General features: G+C 42.2%; 1 protein-coding gene across 3 annotated transcripts in view; it reads right to left on the bottom strand.

Moving 5' to 3' along the window:
- SLC4A4 (solute carrier family 4 member 4) overlaps positions 1 to 20,149 on the bottom strand; it is a 199,549-nt gene that overhangs the window by 153,830 nt on the left and 25,570 nt on the right. For all 3 annotated transcript variants that reach the window (XM_039350339.1, XM_039350340.1, XM_039350341.1), the window contains exon 2: positions 4,130 to 4,203. In XM_039350339.1, coding sequence (XP_039206273.1) covers positions 4,130 to 4,202 — 73 coding nt within the window. In that variant the 5' untranslated portion in view covers position 4,203. The remainder of the gene's footprint in view (positions 1 to 4,129; positions 4,204 to 20,149) is intronic.

The following is a 20,149-nucleotide window of genomic DNA, read 5'->3' as shown; positions in this document are numbered from 1 at the left end:
TCTATTCTATTCTATGCTATGCTATGCTATTCTATGCCATGCCATGCCATGCCATTCTATGCTATGCTATGCCATGCCATGCCATGCCATATTTTCCATTCTATTCTACTCTACTCTACTCTACTCTACTCTACTCTACTCTACTCTACTCTACTCTATCCTGCATTCTATTCTATTCTATTAGAGTCACTACATTCCCACAGTCCAACTCCTCCTGAATTCCGTTGACCTTTATCTGGCACCAATTTAGTAGTAAAATTTAATTGCCTAGATTCTTCTGCGTAGGCAGGAACAATACATCTTTTTTGAATTTAACCTATGGTCCCGTCCCTTGCACCTCATGTAGAAAGCTTGATCAACTTGATATCTTCCAGACTGCAGTACCAATTATTCTACCTAAAGTGCTTGGGAATTATGATGCTTGAGGTTCAGGCAACTCATCTGAACAGGCCAGCGGAAGAAGAGTGTTCCCACCATGTTCCAATGGCAGACAAACAAAAGCTTTAGTCCAATAAGAAATGAACATCTCTACCAGCTACAACAAAAAAAGGTGTGGTAGCTGTTGCTTTCCCAAACTTGTAATTTTAACTGCTGGCTGAGAAATTCTGGGAGCTGAAGTCCACAAGGGCCAAGTCTAAAGACCCCTGATATAATGCAACAGAGAAAGCAACTCAGGAGGGTCGCTCCCTAACTTACCAGGCTGTTAAAAGAGACGTTGGGAGATTTGTACTTTCAGACTTGCAAGATTCTGTTAATGAAGCCTCATAATAAAGTAGAATTAGTTCATCTGTTCTGTTTTCTGCCTGGCTTACCTATTATGGCAGAGTCTTCTCGCTAGAACTGCTTCACATTTTACACCAGAATTTTTGCAATAAACTCTTTCTTCCCTGACACTTTAAAACGTATTCAGGAATAGACTTTCTTGGCAGAAGACTTTCGGACAATGACATAGAGCAATAATGCTCTTATTGCTGATAGGAACAAAGCAGATAATTAGCTTTCTGTAGTAAACAGAAGCCAGTACCTATCTATAGATCTACAGAGCAAGATTTAGACTCTGAATTCTATGTAACAGCTTCTACATCAGGGGTCTTCAAACTTGGCACTTTTATGACTTGTGGACTTCAACTCCCGGAACTCCTCAGTTGACTTCAACTCAGCATGCTGGCTGAGGAATTCTGGGAGTTGAAGTCCACAAGTCATAAAAGGGCCACGTTTGAAGACTCCTGTTCTAAATCAATGGATATTTGGCCATTCTCTTGATGGCCACGGGAAGTATCTACATTGACCCTGACAATTCCCTCTAGCTTGGGAATTGTTGGTTTCAGTCTCGCTAACTTCATGACTTACATACTACAAATAGGATGCCACAAATAGGACTTTCTCAATAATTTGCTGTCTTACGTAAGAATAATCTCTAATGAAATTTCCATAATGAAAGTAAATACTTGATGTTTAGAAGGTGGAAGGTGGTTACTCGTGTTAGCCAGTGTCATCAAAACATTGAATATTATTAAGCTCCTTTTAATTGTCTGGATTTTTCAATGTATGCTACTATGAGCCATTGAAAGTAGAGTAGCAAATACTCTTCACAAACCAATGCTGGGGAAAGTATGATCCTCTAGAAGCAGACTATCAATTCAGGTCATCAATCAAGCTGTTGAAGGCTGTCAGGTGCTGGATTCCAGCAACATCTGCTAGACCAGAGGTCCCCAACCTTTTGAGCACCAGGGACCGGTTCCGTGAAGAGAGGTTTTTTTGCAGACCCGAGGAAACATGATTTCATGTACTGCCTGCATCCCATGGATGGGCCTTTGTTTGTGTGGACCGGTTGCTAACATGCCACAGACCGGGGGTTGGGGACTCCTATGCTAGACTACAAATATCCCATTTGTGTTTTGTTTAGAGTAATGTTTCTCAACCTTGGCAACTTCCAGATATGTGGACTTCAACTCCCAGAAGTCTCAGCAATAGCCTGCTGGCTGTGGAAGTCTGGGAGCTGAAGTCCACCCGTCTGGAAATTGCTATGATTGGAAAACAGTTGAGCTACAAGTTGTTCCTTTACATCCCTGAGTCAGGAGGTGGGCATAGAATACTGCTTAGACTGCATACTCTGTAACAAAGGTCCCCAACCTATGGGCCATGGCCTACTACCAGCCCGTGGCCTCTTGGCCACAAGCCATATGAGTGGCTGGCCAGTGCATGTGCTCATCCCCTCTTGTGCCCATGCTAGCAGCCCCATTTGCACAGTGCGCATGTTCACAGCCCCGTTTGCATGCACGTGCATATAGCCACATTAGCATGTGTGCACATGCACATATAAAGGTGCCTGCCCCTCTCTTCCCACTGAGCCACCAACCCAGAAAGTTTGGGGACCCCTGTTCTACAAAATAAATCTGCACAAAATAGATACCATTTCTTTTCCTACAGGCATATAAAGTACGACTAACAGCCTTACTACCAGGAATCCAGACTTAACCCCCCCCCCTTGTACCCCTTCCCAATGATGGGGGATGTTTTGTTTACATTTCTACAGCAAGCCAAGGCGAGACAGTTATTTATTGAGCAGGTATGATTCCCAAAGAACAGCATCAAAGAAAAAATAAGAGTTAGACAGAATTGATGGGAAGAGAGAACAAGGCCACCATCCAATTTTGCTTTCCTACACATTACCCTTTCTAACTTAGCTTACCTCTTTCAAAAAGGTTAACAGCTGCCATAATAAAACAGTTTAAGCCTACACACCTGCAAGCCTTGAACGAAAGAAGACTGGCATTCAAATATAATCGCAGAAATATGAAACACAGTAAGTTTTGTTTACATGGAACAAAACCTCCCAAGCGACTCTTGTGTTTTGTCAACTTATAGTAAGTAATTCACCTTGTTCAGGCCGGAAAAATTTGGAGCTGTAGGTTCCGAACATCAGCACAGAGTCAATTTTTATAGCAATGTGACAAAACAAACTTCGTTCTTGGCCCAAACTGCCCAACAAATAAAACAAAATTGGCAACTTTCCTTCTGTAAAATGAACTGTGTTGGTGAGACAGAGGTGTGGGCTAGGCAGAAAAAACATAAAAAGGAGATGATCTGAAAGAATCAGAAACAGAGGCAAAATTCCCAACTTCACCCCTCTATCTCCCACACCAGAGCCAGACCTGCCATGTTCAGTTCGAGACCTATCGTTGTTTTAACGACCCTTTTTTTGCCTTGGTTATAAGTAATAACCAGAAAAAACATTGATAGTGTTTAAGAAAGCAGCTTAATAGTTGCCAGTTAATATTTTGCAAGGTTCTTCTAGACAATGTCTGAATATGTTGGAATCTCTTTCCTTGCAAGTTGCAATTGATTTATATTTTAAACTTTTCAAAAGTGAGAGCTTTTACCATTAGAAAGCTACGGTTTCAAAAGCTGCACACAAATACACACACATGTTCCAGCTCCCTACGTAGTTCAGTAAATATGCATTTTGTGGCCCTAAAACTCTATTCCAAAGCCTACCTGCTCAGCAAGGGAAACAAATACCATCTCAAGAAACACAGAGAAACCACAGCACCAGAATACATCTAAACCCAGAACATAATATAATAGAGTTAGAAGGAACTTTGGAGGTCTTCTAGTCCAACGTCTACTCAAGGCTGGAGTCTTATAGTACCTCAGTCAAACGGCTGTCCAATCTCTTCTTAAAAACCTCCAGTGATGGAGCACCACCAACTGCTGGAAGCAAGCTATTCCACTGTTTAATTGTTCTCACAGAAATTTCTCCTCAGTTCCAGGTTGCTTCTCTGCTTGATTAGTTTCCATCGCTTGCTTCTTGTCCTCTCTTCTCTGTGGCAGCCCCTCAAGTACTCTACGATGCTATCATGTCACCCCTGGTCCATGTCTTTTGTTAAACAGGACATACCCAGTAAAACATCTTACAAATGCTTCCAAACCAAGCTTTTTATATATATGTAAAAAATAATAAAATCGCAAAGGCTCTGCCTTGATCGGATCATGCCTAGTGTTCTCGGCTAATGTCATATATACAAACCACATTTGTAGGATGCCTCGTATATACACCCCTGATCCTGAAAAGGCATTTTGGACAAGGAAGAGCGACCTTAATATCCAAGAGAGGACAGCCTCTTACCTTCTACTTCCTCATCGTCGCAAACGTGTTTCAGGAACGAAGCCCCTCTGTCCAACACAGCTTCATCCTCCATCCTGTAACGGCAGAACACAAAGAAAAGAGGGTTGAGACTTTTCCCGGAGACAGCTGCCTGAACCGGCCCAACTCCTCCGAAGATTAACTCGCAGCTGTTTCTCATGTTACACGAGAGAGACAAAATCTCATTCCCTTCAGACATGCCACACCTACGTTTGACTTTTTCGGGGATGCTCTTTCGGCCAGCTCGGTTCCCAACCTTCTGAGTTCCTTGCAAAATTGATGGGTGAGGGAGACAGCAGGGAGAAAGGATCCAAGCTGAGTAGAGTTCTTTCTTTCTCCCTTTCTCCAATTAAGCAGCCATCAGAGGCAGAGGAAGAAATACAGGCGCATGAAAGAAAGCCAGGAGGGGTGTTTGCATCGAGGACTCCCTGTGGAGGAGAAGACTAGAAGAAGATCTGCTAAACGCCTGGAGCAAAAAAAGTTAGAAGGTCCATGCAGAGTCTGAACGCAACCCAGGTGGCCTGCCAGGCTCTTAACACCAGCAAAGCACACTTTTGTGGCGAAGCAAAGCTGGGTATCACATCTTGCCCTTAAGGGAGTCTGACATTTTGAGGATTATCCACACCCCGAGGGCTACAGCTGTAGCTTGTATGAATATTTTATACAGTCCTTCCTGGGACTTCTTTATTCTCCCCTTTCCTCTTCCGCAGCGCTCAAGTATACGCATCTCATCAATTCTCAATAATAAATAAGAAAGTAGGGCTGAAATGCCAATACAGGACTACAGGACTGCCTGTATTGAGAACACTTAGATGCATTACGCTGCCCTCCAAATACATTTGTTTACAGGTGTGCATGTTGCATACGATCAGTGCAAGCTTGCAGCAGTTCATTGAGTGACAGTTTCAAGCTACAACTGCACTGGAAAAAAATGGACGTATGACCCTTTTTCACACTTACGACTGCTGCAGCCTCTCTGTGGTCGCGTGATTAAAATTCGGACATTTGGCAACTGACTCGTATTTGTGACGGTTGCAGTGTCCCGGGGTCATGTGATCACCTTTTGAGACCTTCAGACAAGAAAAGCCAATGGGGAAGCCAGATTCACTTAACAACCATGTTACTAACAACTGCCGTGATTCGCTTAACAACTGTGGCAAGAAAGGTCATAAAATGGGGCAAATCACTTAACTGTCTCGCTTAGCAACAGAAATGTTGGAGTCAGCTGCGGTCGTAAATCGAAGACTACGTATTGAAACACTTAGATGCATTATTCTGCCTTCTAAATATGAATAGAATAGAATAGAATAGAATAGAATAGAATAGAATAGAATAGAATAGAATAGAATAGAATAGAATAGAAAACATGGAATGGAATGGAATGGAATGGAATAGAATAGAATAGAATAGAATAGAATAGAATAGAATAGAATAGAATAGAATAGAATAGAATAGAAAAGAAAATATGGCATGGCATGGCATGGCATGGCATGGCATGGCATGGCATGGCATAGCATAGCATAGAGCTGGAAGGGACCTTGGAGGTCTTCTAGTCCAGCCTCCTGTTCAAGCAGTAGAACTCATACCGTCTCAGACAGGTGAATCTCTAGTCTCTTAATTTGTTTACAGGTGTGCAAGTTGCATACGATCAGTGCAATCTTCAGTCTTTTTTCCCAATATTTTTCCTTGAGGAAAATTATTCTGGATCTTTTGGGACAACAAAGTCTCGTTTTGTATCACAAAACTGTTTTTGACAGTTGCTGTCATGAAGACGATACGTAGCTCGACCCATACAACGACAGAAGCAGAATGATTCTAAAACACCTAGATGCACATGTTGTACATAGGAAAGGCAGTTTTCACAAAAGCATCTTTCCTAAGATCATGCTATGACTCAAACAGAACTAGTCCTGTGGTTTAAGGAGCTAAACAGTACAGTATTTGTTTATTTGTTATATATATATAGTGCTATATTTATCTTTGTTATATTTATATATTCTGAGCAGCCTACATTAAAAACACTTCGTTGGTTTGTAGGTATACCGAGAGCTTCTGCACCGGAGAGAAACTCCTTGTGTGTTTAGTCACACCTGGCCAAATAAAATTAATTGTGCTATGTTGGATTGCATTACATTGATCCCAAAATTTATGTTGCTAGGCGAGACATTTGTTAAGTGAATTTTGCCTTATTTTATGATCTTTCTTGCCACAGTTATTAAATGAATCACTGCTGTTGTTAAGTTAGTAACAAGGTTGTTAAGTGAATCTGGTTTCCCCATTGACTTTGCTTGTCAGAAGATCACAAAAGGGGATCACGTGACCCAGGACATTGCGACCGTCATAAATATGAATCAGTTGCCTAATGTCTGAATTCTGATCACGTGACCCTGGGGGTGCCACAAAGGTCGTTAAGTGTGAAAAACGGTCTTAAGTCCCTTTTTTCAATGCTGTTATAACTTTGAACTGTCACTAAATGAACTGTTGTAAGTTGAGGACTAGCTGCAATGCTTGTTCTTAACATCTTTGTGTCTTCTCTCTCTGATGGAAGGACCCCCCCCCCCAAATCCTCAAAACCAGTCAAATGCATTTGTAAAGGCATAAAAATTCTGAGTCTCTAAAATGTGCACTCTACAGAATATGATAACAACAATTTGCATTTAATTAAGCCTTTTTTGCACTCAGAGGAAAAGTAATATTTCCTTTGACTGGTGTGAATGAAGCAACTCCAACAGAGCTTAAAAGCAAATTGTTCAAAGAAAAGCTTTACAGAAACAGCACAATTTCTCTAGAGAAAAGAACAGCTGAACAGATAAGGAGTGCTGCCATCTTTCGGCCCAAAAATTCATCACAGCCTTGAATTTTTTTTCTTCTCATTGTTTTTAAACTTTTAATACAAATCAAATGTGCTCCTAATGCAAATCGCCGTACGGGTATGTTATACCAGAAAATTAACTCATCAACGGTCATCTCCTTTTCCCACCACTGATATATGAGAATGAACCTTTTTTTCTCACCAAAAATCATTCATAAAAAATGTCTTTCATGACGAAGTATCAGCAGAATTAGTTTTTAATCAGTTACATGTGTGTATCTGTGTGCAGCTTTTGAAACCGTAGCTTTCTAATGGTAAAAGCTCTCACTTTTTAAAAGTTTAAATTATAAACAATTGCGACTTGCAAGGAAAGAGATTCCAACATATTCAGACATCTAGCTGGAGAAGAACCTTGCAAAATATTAACTGGCAACTATTAAGCTGCTATCTTAACAAACACTATCAATGTTTTTTATGGTTATTACTTATAACCAAGGCAAAAAAAATGGTCATTAAAACAACAATAGGTCTCGAACAGTCGGCTAAAAGTGGGCTGAATCTAAAGATGCTGAAGAGTGATGATCCCAAACCATCACTGTCATTTAATAGACCTGTCTGTTTGGAATAGCAAGTGAATTTTAATTCATGAATTGAAATAAAAAAGTAGAAAGGAGAAGCCTTCAAACCCATCTCTTATAAGCCACAGTTTAAAGGTACCATATCCTGAGTGCATCTTCAAATACCTGCTCTTTGGATAATTTTGGGAAAGTGCCCACCTTCAGAGACATCATCCAATTCATGGGAAATGAAGGTTGTCTGTCTGTCTGTCTGTCTGTCTGTCTATCTCTGCCTGCCTGCCTGCCTGCCTGCCTGCCTGCCTGCCTGCCTATCTATCTATCTATCTATTTATCTATCTATCTATCTATCTATCTATCTATCTATTTTCTCTTTGTCTATATCTATCTTCTTTCTCTCTTTGTCTATATCTATCTTTCTATCTACTTTCTCTCTTTGTCTATGTCTATCTTCTTTCTCTTTGTCTATATCTATCTATCTATCATCTATCTATCTATTTATCCACCTACCTATCTACCTACCTACCTACCTGTCTGTCTGTCTATCTTATCTATCTATCATCTCTCTATCATCTATTTTTCTGTCTGTCTGTCTGTCTGGAGACAATGATTGAGCTGGTTCCTTTACTGTTAATTGAATTCAGTGGGATCCAGTTGTTTCTCCTTAGTTTGCATTTTTGTTTTGATTTATTTTGCTTTGTTAAAGCAATGCCACTTGGTTTTCATGAATTATCTACTTTTTTTTTAACTTTATTGCGGGTCATAGCCCTAGACAGCATAAAAATATACAATATAAAATACAATCTAGCATACATAATAAAAAAGCCTCTTATCATGCTCATTTTATCTTGCTATCAACAGGAAAAATTCTACAAGCTGCAAATAACAACCTTGCAAAAGCACAAGTTATCTTGAGATCTTTTGTCTACTAAAATAAGTTGTGCATAGAACTGTTCTATTCAGCCTGGAAATAGACTAAGAGGTGTTAATAGCTAATTAAGAATGCCTTAGTAAAACTTACAATAGAGCAGAATGTGATCTCTCAAATTCACTATTTCCCCTTTTTACAATGACTTTCAGCATTGGAGATTTTGCAAGAGTTTAAGATATTAAACCCCAGCAACTTGACGGCCTTCCAAAATGTATTTATTATTGTTTGTAAATTGATCCAAAGATAATGTTGGTCTAAAATAAAAATTTATTGTGATCCAGCTGAACTCTGAGTAACCTCTTGCTATCTACTTTAAACCAAAACATGTAATGCATTCCACTTTTGAAAAATAATAATAATAATATATGTGCCAGTATGTGAAAACAACAACATAGAATAGAGAAAGAACTGGAGAAGACAACAAAATACAAAGACCTGCAAATAGGAACAGAACTACTATGACAAAAGAAAACAAAGGAAGTACCAATAAGCATAGGTGCCTTGAGTGCAAACGCAAAACAATTGGAGCACCAATTCAACAGCATTGGCATTGACTAATTCACCATCCGTCAATTGCAAAAGGTAGCTTTACACAGAACAGCTTACATCCTCTGATCTACCCTTAGCACCATCAAAAATCTACATCTGTCTATCCCAGGTTCTTGAGAAGGGACTCAATAGATGGACAAAAATGCCAACTCCAGTCTGAACATCTGGGTAACTATAGCAATAGCACTTAGACTTATATACCACTTCACAGTGCTTTACAGCCCTTTCTAAGCAGTTTACAGAGTCAGCCTTTTGCCCCCAGCAATCTGGGTCCTCATTATACCGATCTCGGAAAGATGGAAGGCTGAGTCAACCCTGAGGCAATCAGGATCAAACTGCTGGCAGTTGGCAGAATTAGGCTGAAATATTGCATTCTAACCACTGCGCCACCAGGGCTCATGCAACGAATTGTAATATAGTAATAAGCAATAGCCTGTAAGTATAACATCTATATTCTACAGCAGGGTTCTCCAAACTTGGCAACTTTAAAACTTGTGAACTTCAACTCCCAGAATTCCTCATCCAACATGGCTGGCTGGGGAATTATGATATTCAAATTTGCAAGTCTTAATGTTGCCAAGTTTGGAGACCCTTGTTCTACAGTGACAGGTGACAACCCAAGACTGGTCCAATCACCAAGAACAAAATGGCGCTATGTCACCAATCACTGTTCAGAAATTGAGGGACTGAGTCATGAAAAGGATAAGGAAGCAGCAGTCACTCAAGGTAATGTAAGATATGGCAGAGTCTGAGAAGCAGCATCCTAATTTTAGAGGAACAGATTGTACAGTATAAAGCCCTGTATCTGGCAAGGTAACACAATCACACTATTCATGAAACTGTAGCAGGATGCTCAGACTGCCAACAGGAGAATTCAACAAACTTTGCCCAGCGCTAGCAAAAATTATAAAAACGCAGAAACAAAATTGAAATAGATTCAGTTCAGCACTAACTGGCAGGATACAGCCATAGGAAATATCCACAGCCAAATCTCACCTTCAAAATCATTTCATTATGGTTTTGTTTCAGGAACCCTTCTGCTGTTCACCGAAATCCATGTGAATTTCTGACAGGTTTAATGAATGCAAAGTACTCTGATCTGAACAATATTTGTGCTCTCTCTCTCAGATCTTCTCAGATTACACCGCTTCTAGCCCAAAGCCTGCAACAGGGTTTCACTTTCTGAGAATGATTGCTTATGCTCCTGTTCCAGCTATGTACATTCCTAAAGCCCTCTACTTCCGCCTTTGTTCTCACTTTTTTAAAAAAATCACACAAGAGCCGCATGTGTGTCCGTGGCACACAAAAGTTTATAGCTGTTCAAGTGTCGGAATCAAAGTTCAGAGCTTGCCACAGCCCTAAAGAACGTGGACAGGCATTGCAACTCATTGCTACAAACAGAAAAAGAAAAAAAAAACCCTTATTATTGCTGTAACGGCTAAAGTTGCTTTCAAAACCTGCAGGGAAAAAAACTTAGCAAAAATCTTCACGCAAAACTTCCTGAAAAGAATGTCAACCAGCTAAAAAAAACCTATAAGGGTAGTTTTAAATATAACCAATGAAAAAGCTCCATTGAAATGCGACTCCTTCAGCAGCCACTGAGAAAAGGAAGAAGGAAAAAAAAAAGGCATTTCCATTAATAGCCGAAGCCTTTACGTCAAGGCATGGAGAAAAAAAAAAAAACGTTAGCCTTCACTCTGATGGGCCCCTCCCTGTTGTGAAATAAGATCTCCCTTCCAGCAACACACCAGGGACTGCAAAACAGTGTAAAAGGGCAGGATACTATGAACAGGTCACTGGACCACAAGGCAGAAGAGGTCAAATTTGTAGGAGGGGGAGAAGAGGGCTATTGGCCCTTGCAGAAACTTTTTGGGAACTGCCCAGGGCTGACTGTCTACGTTGAAATAATGACTTGGTAAGAATACACTTGGAATATTGCATCCAATTTTGGTCACCACAATATAAAAAAGATGTTGAGATTCTAGAAACAGTGTAGAAAAAAGCAACCAAGATGATTGGGGCGCTGAAGGATAAAACATATGAAGAACGGTTGCAGGAATTGGGTATGTCTAGTCCGGTGAAAAGGACGAGGGGTGACACGATAGCAGTGTTTCAATATCTCAGGGTCTGCCATAAAGAAGGTAGGGGGTCAATCTCTTCTCCAAAGCGCCTGAAGGCAGGACAAGAAGCAATGGATGGAGACTAATCAAGGAGAAATTCAACCTAGAATTAAGGAGAAATTTCCTGATAGTTAGAACAATTAACCAGTGGAACAACTTGCCTCCAGAAGTTGTGGGTGCTCCAACACTGGAAGTTTTTAAGAAGAGACAGGACAACTATTTGTCTGAAATGGCATAGGGCAGACATGTCAAACACAAGGCCCGGGGGCCAGATGCAGCTGGCGACGTGGTTTCATGTGGCCCGTGAAGCCATCCTGGAAACAGTGAGGGAACGGCCCCCACTGCCTTGGCCCTGCCACCTGGGTGGGCACTGGGGAGGTGTCACCCTTTGTGAGGAATGAAGAAATGCACCATCGCCTGGAAGTGGCCAGCAAATGGCCCTCGCCTTCTTCACATATCTGGCTTGATGGGCTCTGGGGCAGGGGTTTCGGCAGGCTTTTCCAGTGGAGCATGCCTTGGCACTTGCCCTTCCAGTGGAGCATGCCTTGGCACTTGTCCCACCACCTTCTGCCAGAGACCCTCAGATCTGTCCCACTCCTGGCTAGGTCCCCACAGGCACCCTTGACACGAACGATGTAGAGCTGGCCATGCCCACTCAGTAGGCCACACCCACTCCAGCCACACCCACCCAGTAGGCCGTGCCCATCCTGGCCACACCTACCCAGCCCCGAGGACAACCGCAATGCTGATGCGGCCCAATGAAATTGAGTTTGACACCCCTGGCACAGGGTGTCCTGCTTGAGCAGGGGGCTGGACTAGATGACCTCCAAGGTCCCTTCCAACTCTCGCTATTCTGTTATTCTCAGTCATCCAGGTCATGGTTGTCCCAAAGGTGCTTTTTCGAAAGGTCAATGGACTTTTGGTTTTTGCCTTGAAGACATTTCGCTTCTCATCCAAAAAGCTTCTTCGGCTCTGCCAGGCTGACATGAATCCAAAGAAAATTAAGAGCTTGCAGGCACCAACCTATTCAGGCGCACACGTAGTCCTCAATTTACCACAATTCGGACCAGATTTTTCTATTGCTAAGCAAGGCAACTGTTAACTGAGCCATGCCCAATTTTACGACCTCTTTTGCCACGGTCGTTAAGCGAATCACTGTGGTTATCATGCCCCCCCCCTTTGATTTTGCATGTCGGAAGCTCGCCAATGGTGACTGCATGACCCGGGATGCTGCACCCATTGCAAATACATGCTGGTTGTCAAGCACCCGGATTTTGGTCACTTGACCAAAAGGGACACTAGCATGGTCGTACATGTGAGGACTGGTCGTCCGTCACTTTTTTCAGGGCTATTGTAACTTCGAATGGTCACTAAATGAAGGTTTGTAATCAAGGACTACCTGTATAGGCCTGTCCACTGACAATCAGATAGCAGAAGGCAGTTATCTGCCAGTTCTCCCAGCCTTCCCATCAACCAGTAATCCATTCAGTGTAAGATCTCCAGATCCTTCCCATCATGCCCACAAAAAAATAACTGAATCCTTATTACTAATGACAGCAGAAAGCTAATATAGCTAGCAAAGTGTCTATGGCAGGGGTAGGCAACCTTGGCTCTTTTATGACTCATGGACTTCAACTCCCAGAATTCCTGAGCCAGCCATGCTGAGGGGAAAGGGAAAGTTTCCAAGCTGAGCCATGCTGGCTCAGGAATTCTGGGAGATGAAGTCCAAAAGTCAGAAAGCGGCCTAGGCCTAGACCAGGGGTAGGCAACCTTGGCTCTTTTATGACTCGTGGACTTCAACTCCCAGAATTCCTGAGCCAGCCATGCTGAGGGGAAAGGGAGAGGTTTCCAAGCTCAGCCATGCTGGCTCAGGAATTCTGGCAATTGAAGTCCACAAGTCATAAAAGAGCCAAGGTTGCCTACCCCTGGCCTAGAAGCTTCACTTTATTACATGTCAAGATGTGAATAATTTAGACCAGGGATAGGCAACCTTGGCTCTTTGATGACTCGTGGACTTCAACTCCCAGAATTCCTGAGCCAGCATGGCTCAGTTTGGAAACTCTCCCTTTCCCCTCAGCATGGCTGACTCAGGAATTCTGGGAGTTGAAGTCCATGAGTCATAAAAGAGCCAAGGTTGCCTACCCTGGGTCTATGGAGATTCTCAGTCATCCAGGTCATGGTTATCCCAGAGGTGCTTTTTTCAAGAGGCAACTGGACTTCCTTGTTTTTCTTTGAACACATTTCGCTTCTCATCCAAGGAGCTTCCTCAGATCTGACGGGATGGTGGGGAACGGCAGGATTTACATTCTCCATTCCCTGTGTCTTCAACTGTGAAGGGACACAGGGTAGAAAACATCCAGCAGCCAAGAAGTCTTCACCCCCATTTGCACCCCTCAGGTGTCCCTCAGGTAAACCTCCAGATAGTTTTAACGACTCGTTAAAAGAAGGCAAATGACCAGCTGTCTGCAAGAAGTATAAATCCTTCCGTTCCCCACCATCCAGTCAGAGCTGAAGAAGCTTCTTGGATGAGAAGCAAAACGTCTTCAAAGAAAAACAAAAAAGTCCAGTCGCCTCTTGAAAAAGCATTTGGGATTGTTCCCTCTATAAATACAAATATACAGTACATCTGAGTATTGTTTCTAAAAAGAATTATATATCTATATGACTCTACCACGAATTAAGGGATTAGGGGTTCCTAAAAACGGAGATTTTTGCTTGCAATGGTTTAGAACAGAGGTCCCCAACCTTTTGGGCACGAGGGACCGGTTCCATGGAGAATGGTTTTTCCACAGATCAGAGTGTGTGATTTTTATCTATTTGAATGTAATCTTGTTCTATTTCCTAAGAGCTGTCTATTTCCTACCATATTAAATTATCTACTTAATAATACGATATCCCCTTTAATAAATCAAAACCATTATATATATTACCTGGGTTAATCAATAAATCAAACATATTCATAATAATTAATTTTTTCCCTTTTAGGTCCAATTTTTAAATATTAAACAGATAAAAATCCTTATTTTCAACTAATTTCCAAGTATTTTAAATCGAATGACCAGAATTCCCCTTATCTAAACTTCTCCCTTTAACCCTATAATTAATAATATGAAATCCCCTCTAATAAGCCAAAACCCCAATTTTCTTCAACCTTATTCTGGCTTTCTTCCTTTGCCAACTAGGCTTCCGTATCAGTGCTTTTAGGTCGTCAAATAGATCTCCCTCTATTATTATATATGTTATCTGAAATAAAGGAGACCATTGTTTTGGAAGGACTACTAGCCCATTTGTATTCGTTAAGTTGTCTCTGTGTTATTCCAATTCCCCATGCTTGCCCTGATATGTTTGTCTTCCATTCAATCTGTTTTTCTGTGTGTGATTTTGTTTGCTGCCTGCATCCCACAGATGGGGGTTTGTTTGTGCGGACCGGTTGCTGGCATGCCGCGGCCTGGTACCGGTCCATGGACCAGAGGTTGGGGACCCCTGGTTTAAAAAGGAGAAAGAGATGTAAAGAAGTGACTACCGAACTCCAGCAGATAAAGTCCAAAGCTCGTTTTTTTACCCATTAAATTGCCTTGGCTAACATTACAAACATTATCTTTCACTACTATAAAAGATGCCACTAGTAATACTAGCACATCTTGGAAATATTGTGGGTTCTGTTGTAGATCACTGCAATAAGGCAAATATCACAACAAAGCAAGTGACAATTCTTTGGTTTCCTAAGACACATCAAAGTTTCCTTATGTTTATACAATACTTTAGTCCAGGGGTGTCAAATTCAATTTCATTGGGGGCCGCATCAGCATTGTGGTTGCCCTTGGGGGGGGGGGTGTGGCCAGGGTGGGTGCGGCCTACTGGGTGGGCGTGGATGGAGTGGATGTGGCCTACTGGGTAGGCATGGCCAGCTCTACATCGTTCGCGTCAAGGGTGCCTAGGGGGGGCCCTGGGCAGGAGTGGGACAGATCTGAGGGTCTCTGGCAGAAGGGGGTGGGACTGGGGCAAGCGCCAAAGCATGGTGCATTTCTTCATTCCTCAGAAAGGGTGACACCTCCCCAGCATGCACCCAGGGGGCGGGGCTGACGCGGCAGGGGCTGGTTCCTCGCTGTTTCCAGACGGCCTTTTGGAGCTAAGACTGAATGCGTTTCAGCATAGATGGCCACCACAAAATTGTACATTGGCTCCCGGCCGGCCTGGGCCAGGGCCAAAGCAGCGGGGGCCGTTCCCTCACTGTTTCCAGGATGGCTTCGCAGGCCATATGAAACCACTTCGTGGGTCGCATCCAGCCCTCGGGCCTTGTGTTTGACATGTCTGCTTTAGTCTGTTAAGTGTACAGTAACGTTACGTCTAAAAAAAACCCCTACCTACTTTAATTAAAAGTAGTTTATTGCCAAACAACGTTCATCATCATCTGATTCTTCAGCAAACTGTAATCTCTTTGCTAATGGAAGATATTGGTAAAAAAAAAAATGCAATGTCTCAAAGCACACAGAGAAGCCTAATAAAACGAGGTATGCCTGTATTATGAGGGCAGCTTGCAGTAAAAAGGCGTGGCAATCTATTTTGTGCACCTGGAAGTATAAAACATAACGTGCATTTCTACCAATGTGAGCACATTTCTGCCATCTTCAACACTGCTAGGAGGGGAGAGCTACGGAAGGTATGAAATTATGTTAAAATCTTCATCAGGGCCCATTCTTTGCACCAACGGAAATGTCATTCACTAGAGAGCTTCTTTGCAACAACGAAAATGTCGAAGAGCAGCCTGAAGTTTCTCGAATGGATCCCTGAAGCACGAAACCTCTGTGTTGGATGCAAATCCAGGATAAGTCCCTGCAGCGAAACAGGCTAATGGAAAATATACATTCCAGAGCTATCTCTTCTTTTTTTCCTAATAATTTAAGACAAACAATTTCCATAACCGTCTTCCTTTCCTGTTATAAACTTCTCCTACAAGCCTTTGCCATTTGTCAACATCCTTCTTGAGAGGTTAATAAATAAATAAATAAATAAATCAGCGCCCCTCCTGAGATTCTATCAGGCTTTTCTCTTAAGAGACAGGTTACATAATGGAAATCTTTGTGCTGAGCTGTGCTGGCATCACTGCAGGCATAAACATATTAAGAATTACAGCCTTAGGAGCAAGCTGTATGTTACCTAAAATGTGTATCAGTTGCCTTCTCTCAGTTGCTTACTTTTGCAAAATGCCACTTCCTTATAACCTTGCGCTTGGCTGGCTGGCTGGCTAGCATTGCCTATTTCTCCCCCCCCCCCCCGTTCAATTTTATCTTTTGGGGAAATAGTAAAACAATTGTTGTGACCCAGTCTGGATTGGTACTAGCAGAGAGAAAATGTGAGGCAGTTTTCCATTCCTGGCTGATCCTGTTCAATCTCCTTCCCAGTACGCTATACATAAAAGGTAGAAAGGGTAAAAGGTTGAAAGGATTAAAAAAAAAAAAAAATCCTATAGCAGGCCTGTCTTTTTTTTTTTTAAGGCTATTCTAAAACTTTGTCTCTGCACCAGCATCTGGAAGAGAGAGTTAAACCCTTTATTAACCCTTATGTGAGTGCCTAAGAATGACCCCTATATGACAGCTGGTTAGTTTAGCCATAAATAACTCATGACTATTTTGAGCCAGAAGTAATCCCTTTTAACTCCAACGATGATGGGGTTATATCTTTCATATGACACTGGCTCCACCCATAATCCAGTTAAGCCTGCCAGGCATATACAACCAATGTTTTTGTAAGGATTATCGAAAAAGGCATGAAGTACTTCAGACATGCGACTAATTAATTTCCATTCTTTTTTTTTTCCCCTTTACGCTTCCAAAAACAACAGCCATTAGCTGCCTCTCTTTGAAAAGTTTGTAAAAGTTTATTAGATGGCCTTCTTCCAGCTCACCTATGCTGGTGCCCACATATTCAGTTCAAAACATCATCCTTTGCCCTGAGCAAAGTGGGCCAGCAGGGCATCTAACTACATATTTTTATTTTATTTCCAACGTTCTAAATTATAAAAAGCTAAACCATGTGCAACTTCCGCCCCCCCCCCCCCATGCAACTCTCCTTGTTTTTCGTTCTATTCAATCATGTTTGGTTCTCAGAGATTGCTTTTGACAAGTCCCTGTAGGTTTTTTTTTTGGCAAGGTCTTTCAGAAGTGGTTTGCCATTGCCTGCTTCCTAGGGTGCAGAAAGTGTGACTGGCCCAAACTGGCTTCGTGCCTAAGGCAGGACTAGAACTCACTGTCTCCTGGTGATTGGCCCAAAGTCACCCAGCTGTCTTTCACAGCTAAGGTAGCACTAGAACTCACCCTCTCCTAGTGATTGGCCCAAAGTCACCCAGCTGTCTTTCATAGCTAAAGTAGCACTAGAACTCACCCTCTCCTGGTGATTGGCCCAAAGTCACCCAGCTGTCTTTCATAGCCAAGGTAGCATTAGAATTCACCCTCTCCTGGTGATTGGCCCAAAGTCACCCAGCTGTCTTTCATAGTTAAGGTAGCACTAGAACTCACCCTCTCCTGGTGATTGGCCCAAAGTCATCCAGCTGTCTTTCATAGCTAAGGTAGCACTAGAACTCACCCTCTCCTGGTGATTGGCCCAAAGTCACCCAGCTGTCTTTTATAGCCAAGGTAGCACTAGAACTCACCCTCTCCTGGTGATTGGCCCAAAGTCACCTAGCCGGCTTTCATGTCTAAGGTGGAACTAAAACTCTCGGTCACCCAGTTTCTAGCCTAGCATCTTAAGCACTCCACAAAATTGGCTCTCACAATCTTCTTCCAGAAACATAATAAATATTAACTAAAACAGGGCCAACCAAAACAAAACACAGAGTCATATTGTGGAAGACATGGAAAGGAGGAGCGATGGTGACAAGCCAGGGTATCAATAACAAACAAGAAAGGAGACAGGCACCAACCGACTGTTTCAAGACAGCTGTTTCCTTTGCCCAGTGTGGTTACAAAGGAGCTCTTTCATGCCGGATCATATGCTCAATATCCTCTTACTATGTGCTAGTAAGCATGACTATCCTTAGCAGGGTATTTATACCAGGGTCTCCTAGCTTCGTGTCTTCCAGATGTGGTTAAGTTATAGCTTCCATCATTTCGTTATGACTGGGTAATAGATGTTCTTGGGGTCTTAGATAGAGGTCTCTCCCAAATTCTTTAACTGGAAATCTTGAGGACTGAATGTTGGCAATAATACCACTTTACAAGGCCTTGGTAAAGCCACCCTTGGAATACTGCATCCAGTTTTGGTCACCACGATGTAAAAAAGATGTTGAGAGACTCTAGAAAGAGTACAGAGAAGAGGAACAAAGATGATCAGGGGACTAGAGGCTAAAACATATAAGGAACAGTTGCTGGAATTGGGAATGTCTAGTTTAATGAAGAGAAGGACGAGGGGGGACATGATAGCAGTCTTCCAATATCTCAGGGGCTGCACCAAAGAAGAGGGAGTCAAGCTATTCTCCAAAGCACCTGAAGGCAGAACAAGAAACAACGGATGGAAACTAACCAAGGAAAGAAGCAACCTAGAACTAAGGAGAAATTTCCTGACAGTGAGAACAATTAATCAGTGGAACAACCTGCCTCCAGAAGCTCTGAATACTCCAACACTGGACGTTTTTAAAAGAGACTGGACAGTCATTTGTCTGAAATGGTATAGGGTTTCCTGCGTGAGCAGGAGGTTGGACTAGATGACCTCCAAGATCCCTTCCAACCTATTATTATTATTATTATTAATTATTATTATTATTATTATCAGCTCCTACTTCAGTAGCTTAATAACCACAGCCTAACAACCACAGTCTTGGTTTAACAAACACTGCAAAAAAAAAGTCAGTCAGTCATGAGGATGACCAGTTTTACGACCATCACTAGTTACAACAGTGATGTTCAGGTTGTATTGCAGACGTAATTTGAGGACTTCCTGTAACTAGATCAGTAGCGGTATGTATTTCCTGCCAAGGAATAATCAACGGCAGTCATGGGTCTTTACAATTAGGACAGGGTTAGGCAACCTTGGCTCTTGTATGACTCGTGGACTTCAACTCCCAGAATTACCCAGCCATCCATGCTGAGGGGAAAGAGAGAGTTTCCAAGCTGAGCCATGCTGGCTTAGGAATTCTGGAAGTCCACGAGTCATAAAGTGGCCTAGGCCTAGGCCAGAGATAGGCAATCTTGGCTCTTTTATGACTCGTGGACTTCAACTCCCAGAATTCCTGAACCAGCCATGCTGAGGGGAAAGGGAGAGTTTCCAAGCTGAGCTATGCTGGCTCAGGAATTCTGGGAGTTGAAGTCCACTTGTCACAAAAGAGCCAAGGCTGCCTACCCCTGAACTAGAGAGATCCTTGCATTCAAACAACTCTACTTTCTGAGCTCCTTCCCAGGTTTAAAAAAAATCTGGGGCAGGATATCAAACAATCCTACCATATAAACCAAGTTGTTTCTCAACTTCTGAAACCTTTAAGATGTGTGTAGGTCAACTCAATTGTGAGCTGCCGGAGTCGTTTGCCGACATGAGTGGCTATAGAAATTAAATAAATATGACTAAAACTCCCAGCAGTCCCCAGCAAGTATGTATGGACTCTAACTCTCAGAATTCTGGGAGTTGAAGTCCAGGCCTCTTAAAGTTGGTACGGTTGAGAAGCACCGTTATAAAAGCTTTAACCAGCTGGTGCAAAAGTGTTGACAGTTACAAGAGGCTTAAAAAAGTCAGTATAAACAAAAGTCTATTTGACATCTCTTTGAATTGCTTTTAAAGACCTCTCTCTCTTTCTCTCCCTCAACAGGAAGAATACTTTTTCATTCAGAAGAATAACGCTTCAGAGTAAAACCAGCCAAATGCCAAGTGATTTAACAAGTACAATAATGTTGTTTATACTTTATACCTTGCTGTATCTTTTGACAACATCTGAGAAAACAGAACTGAACTGCAGATAGTTAGTAAACGGTTTCCTGAACCCTCATGGGCAGTGTAGCATGGGTACAACAAAGTTTAGTGGCAATATTT

The sequence above is a fragment of the Crotalus tigris genome, unplaced genomic scaffold (assembly GCF_016545835.1).
Source record: "Crotalus tigris isolate CLP2741 ecotype Arizona unplaced genomic scaffold, ASM1654583v1 scf7180000018322.853269, whole genome shotgun sequence".
Classification (NCBI taxonomy): domain Eukaryota; kingdom Metazoa; phylum Chordata; class Lepidosauria; order Squamata; family Viperidae; genus Crotalus; species Crotalus tigris.
Note: the sequence above shows the minus strand (reverse complement) of the source record. Positions and strands in the feature narration are given on the sequence as shown.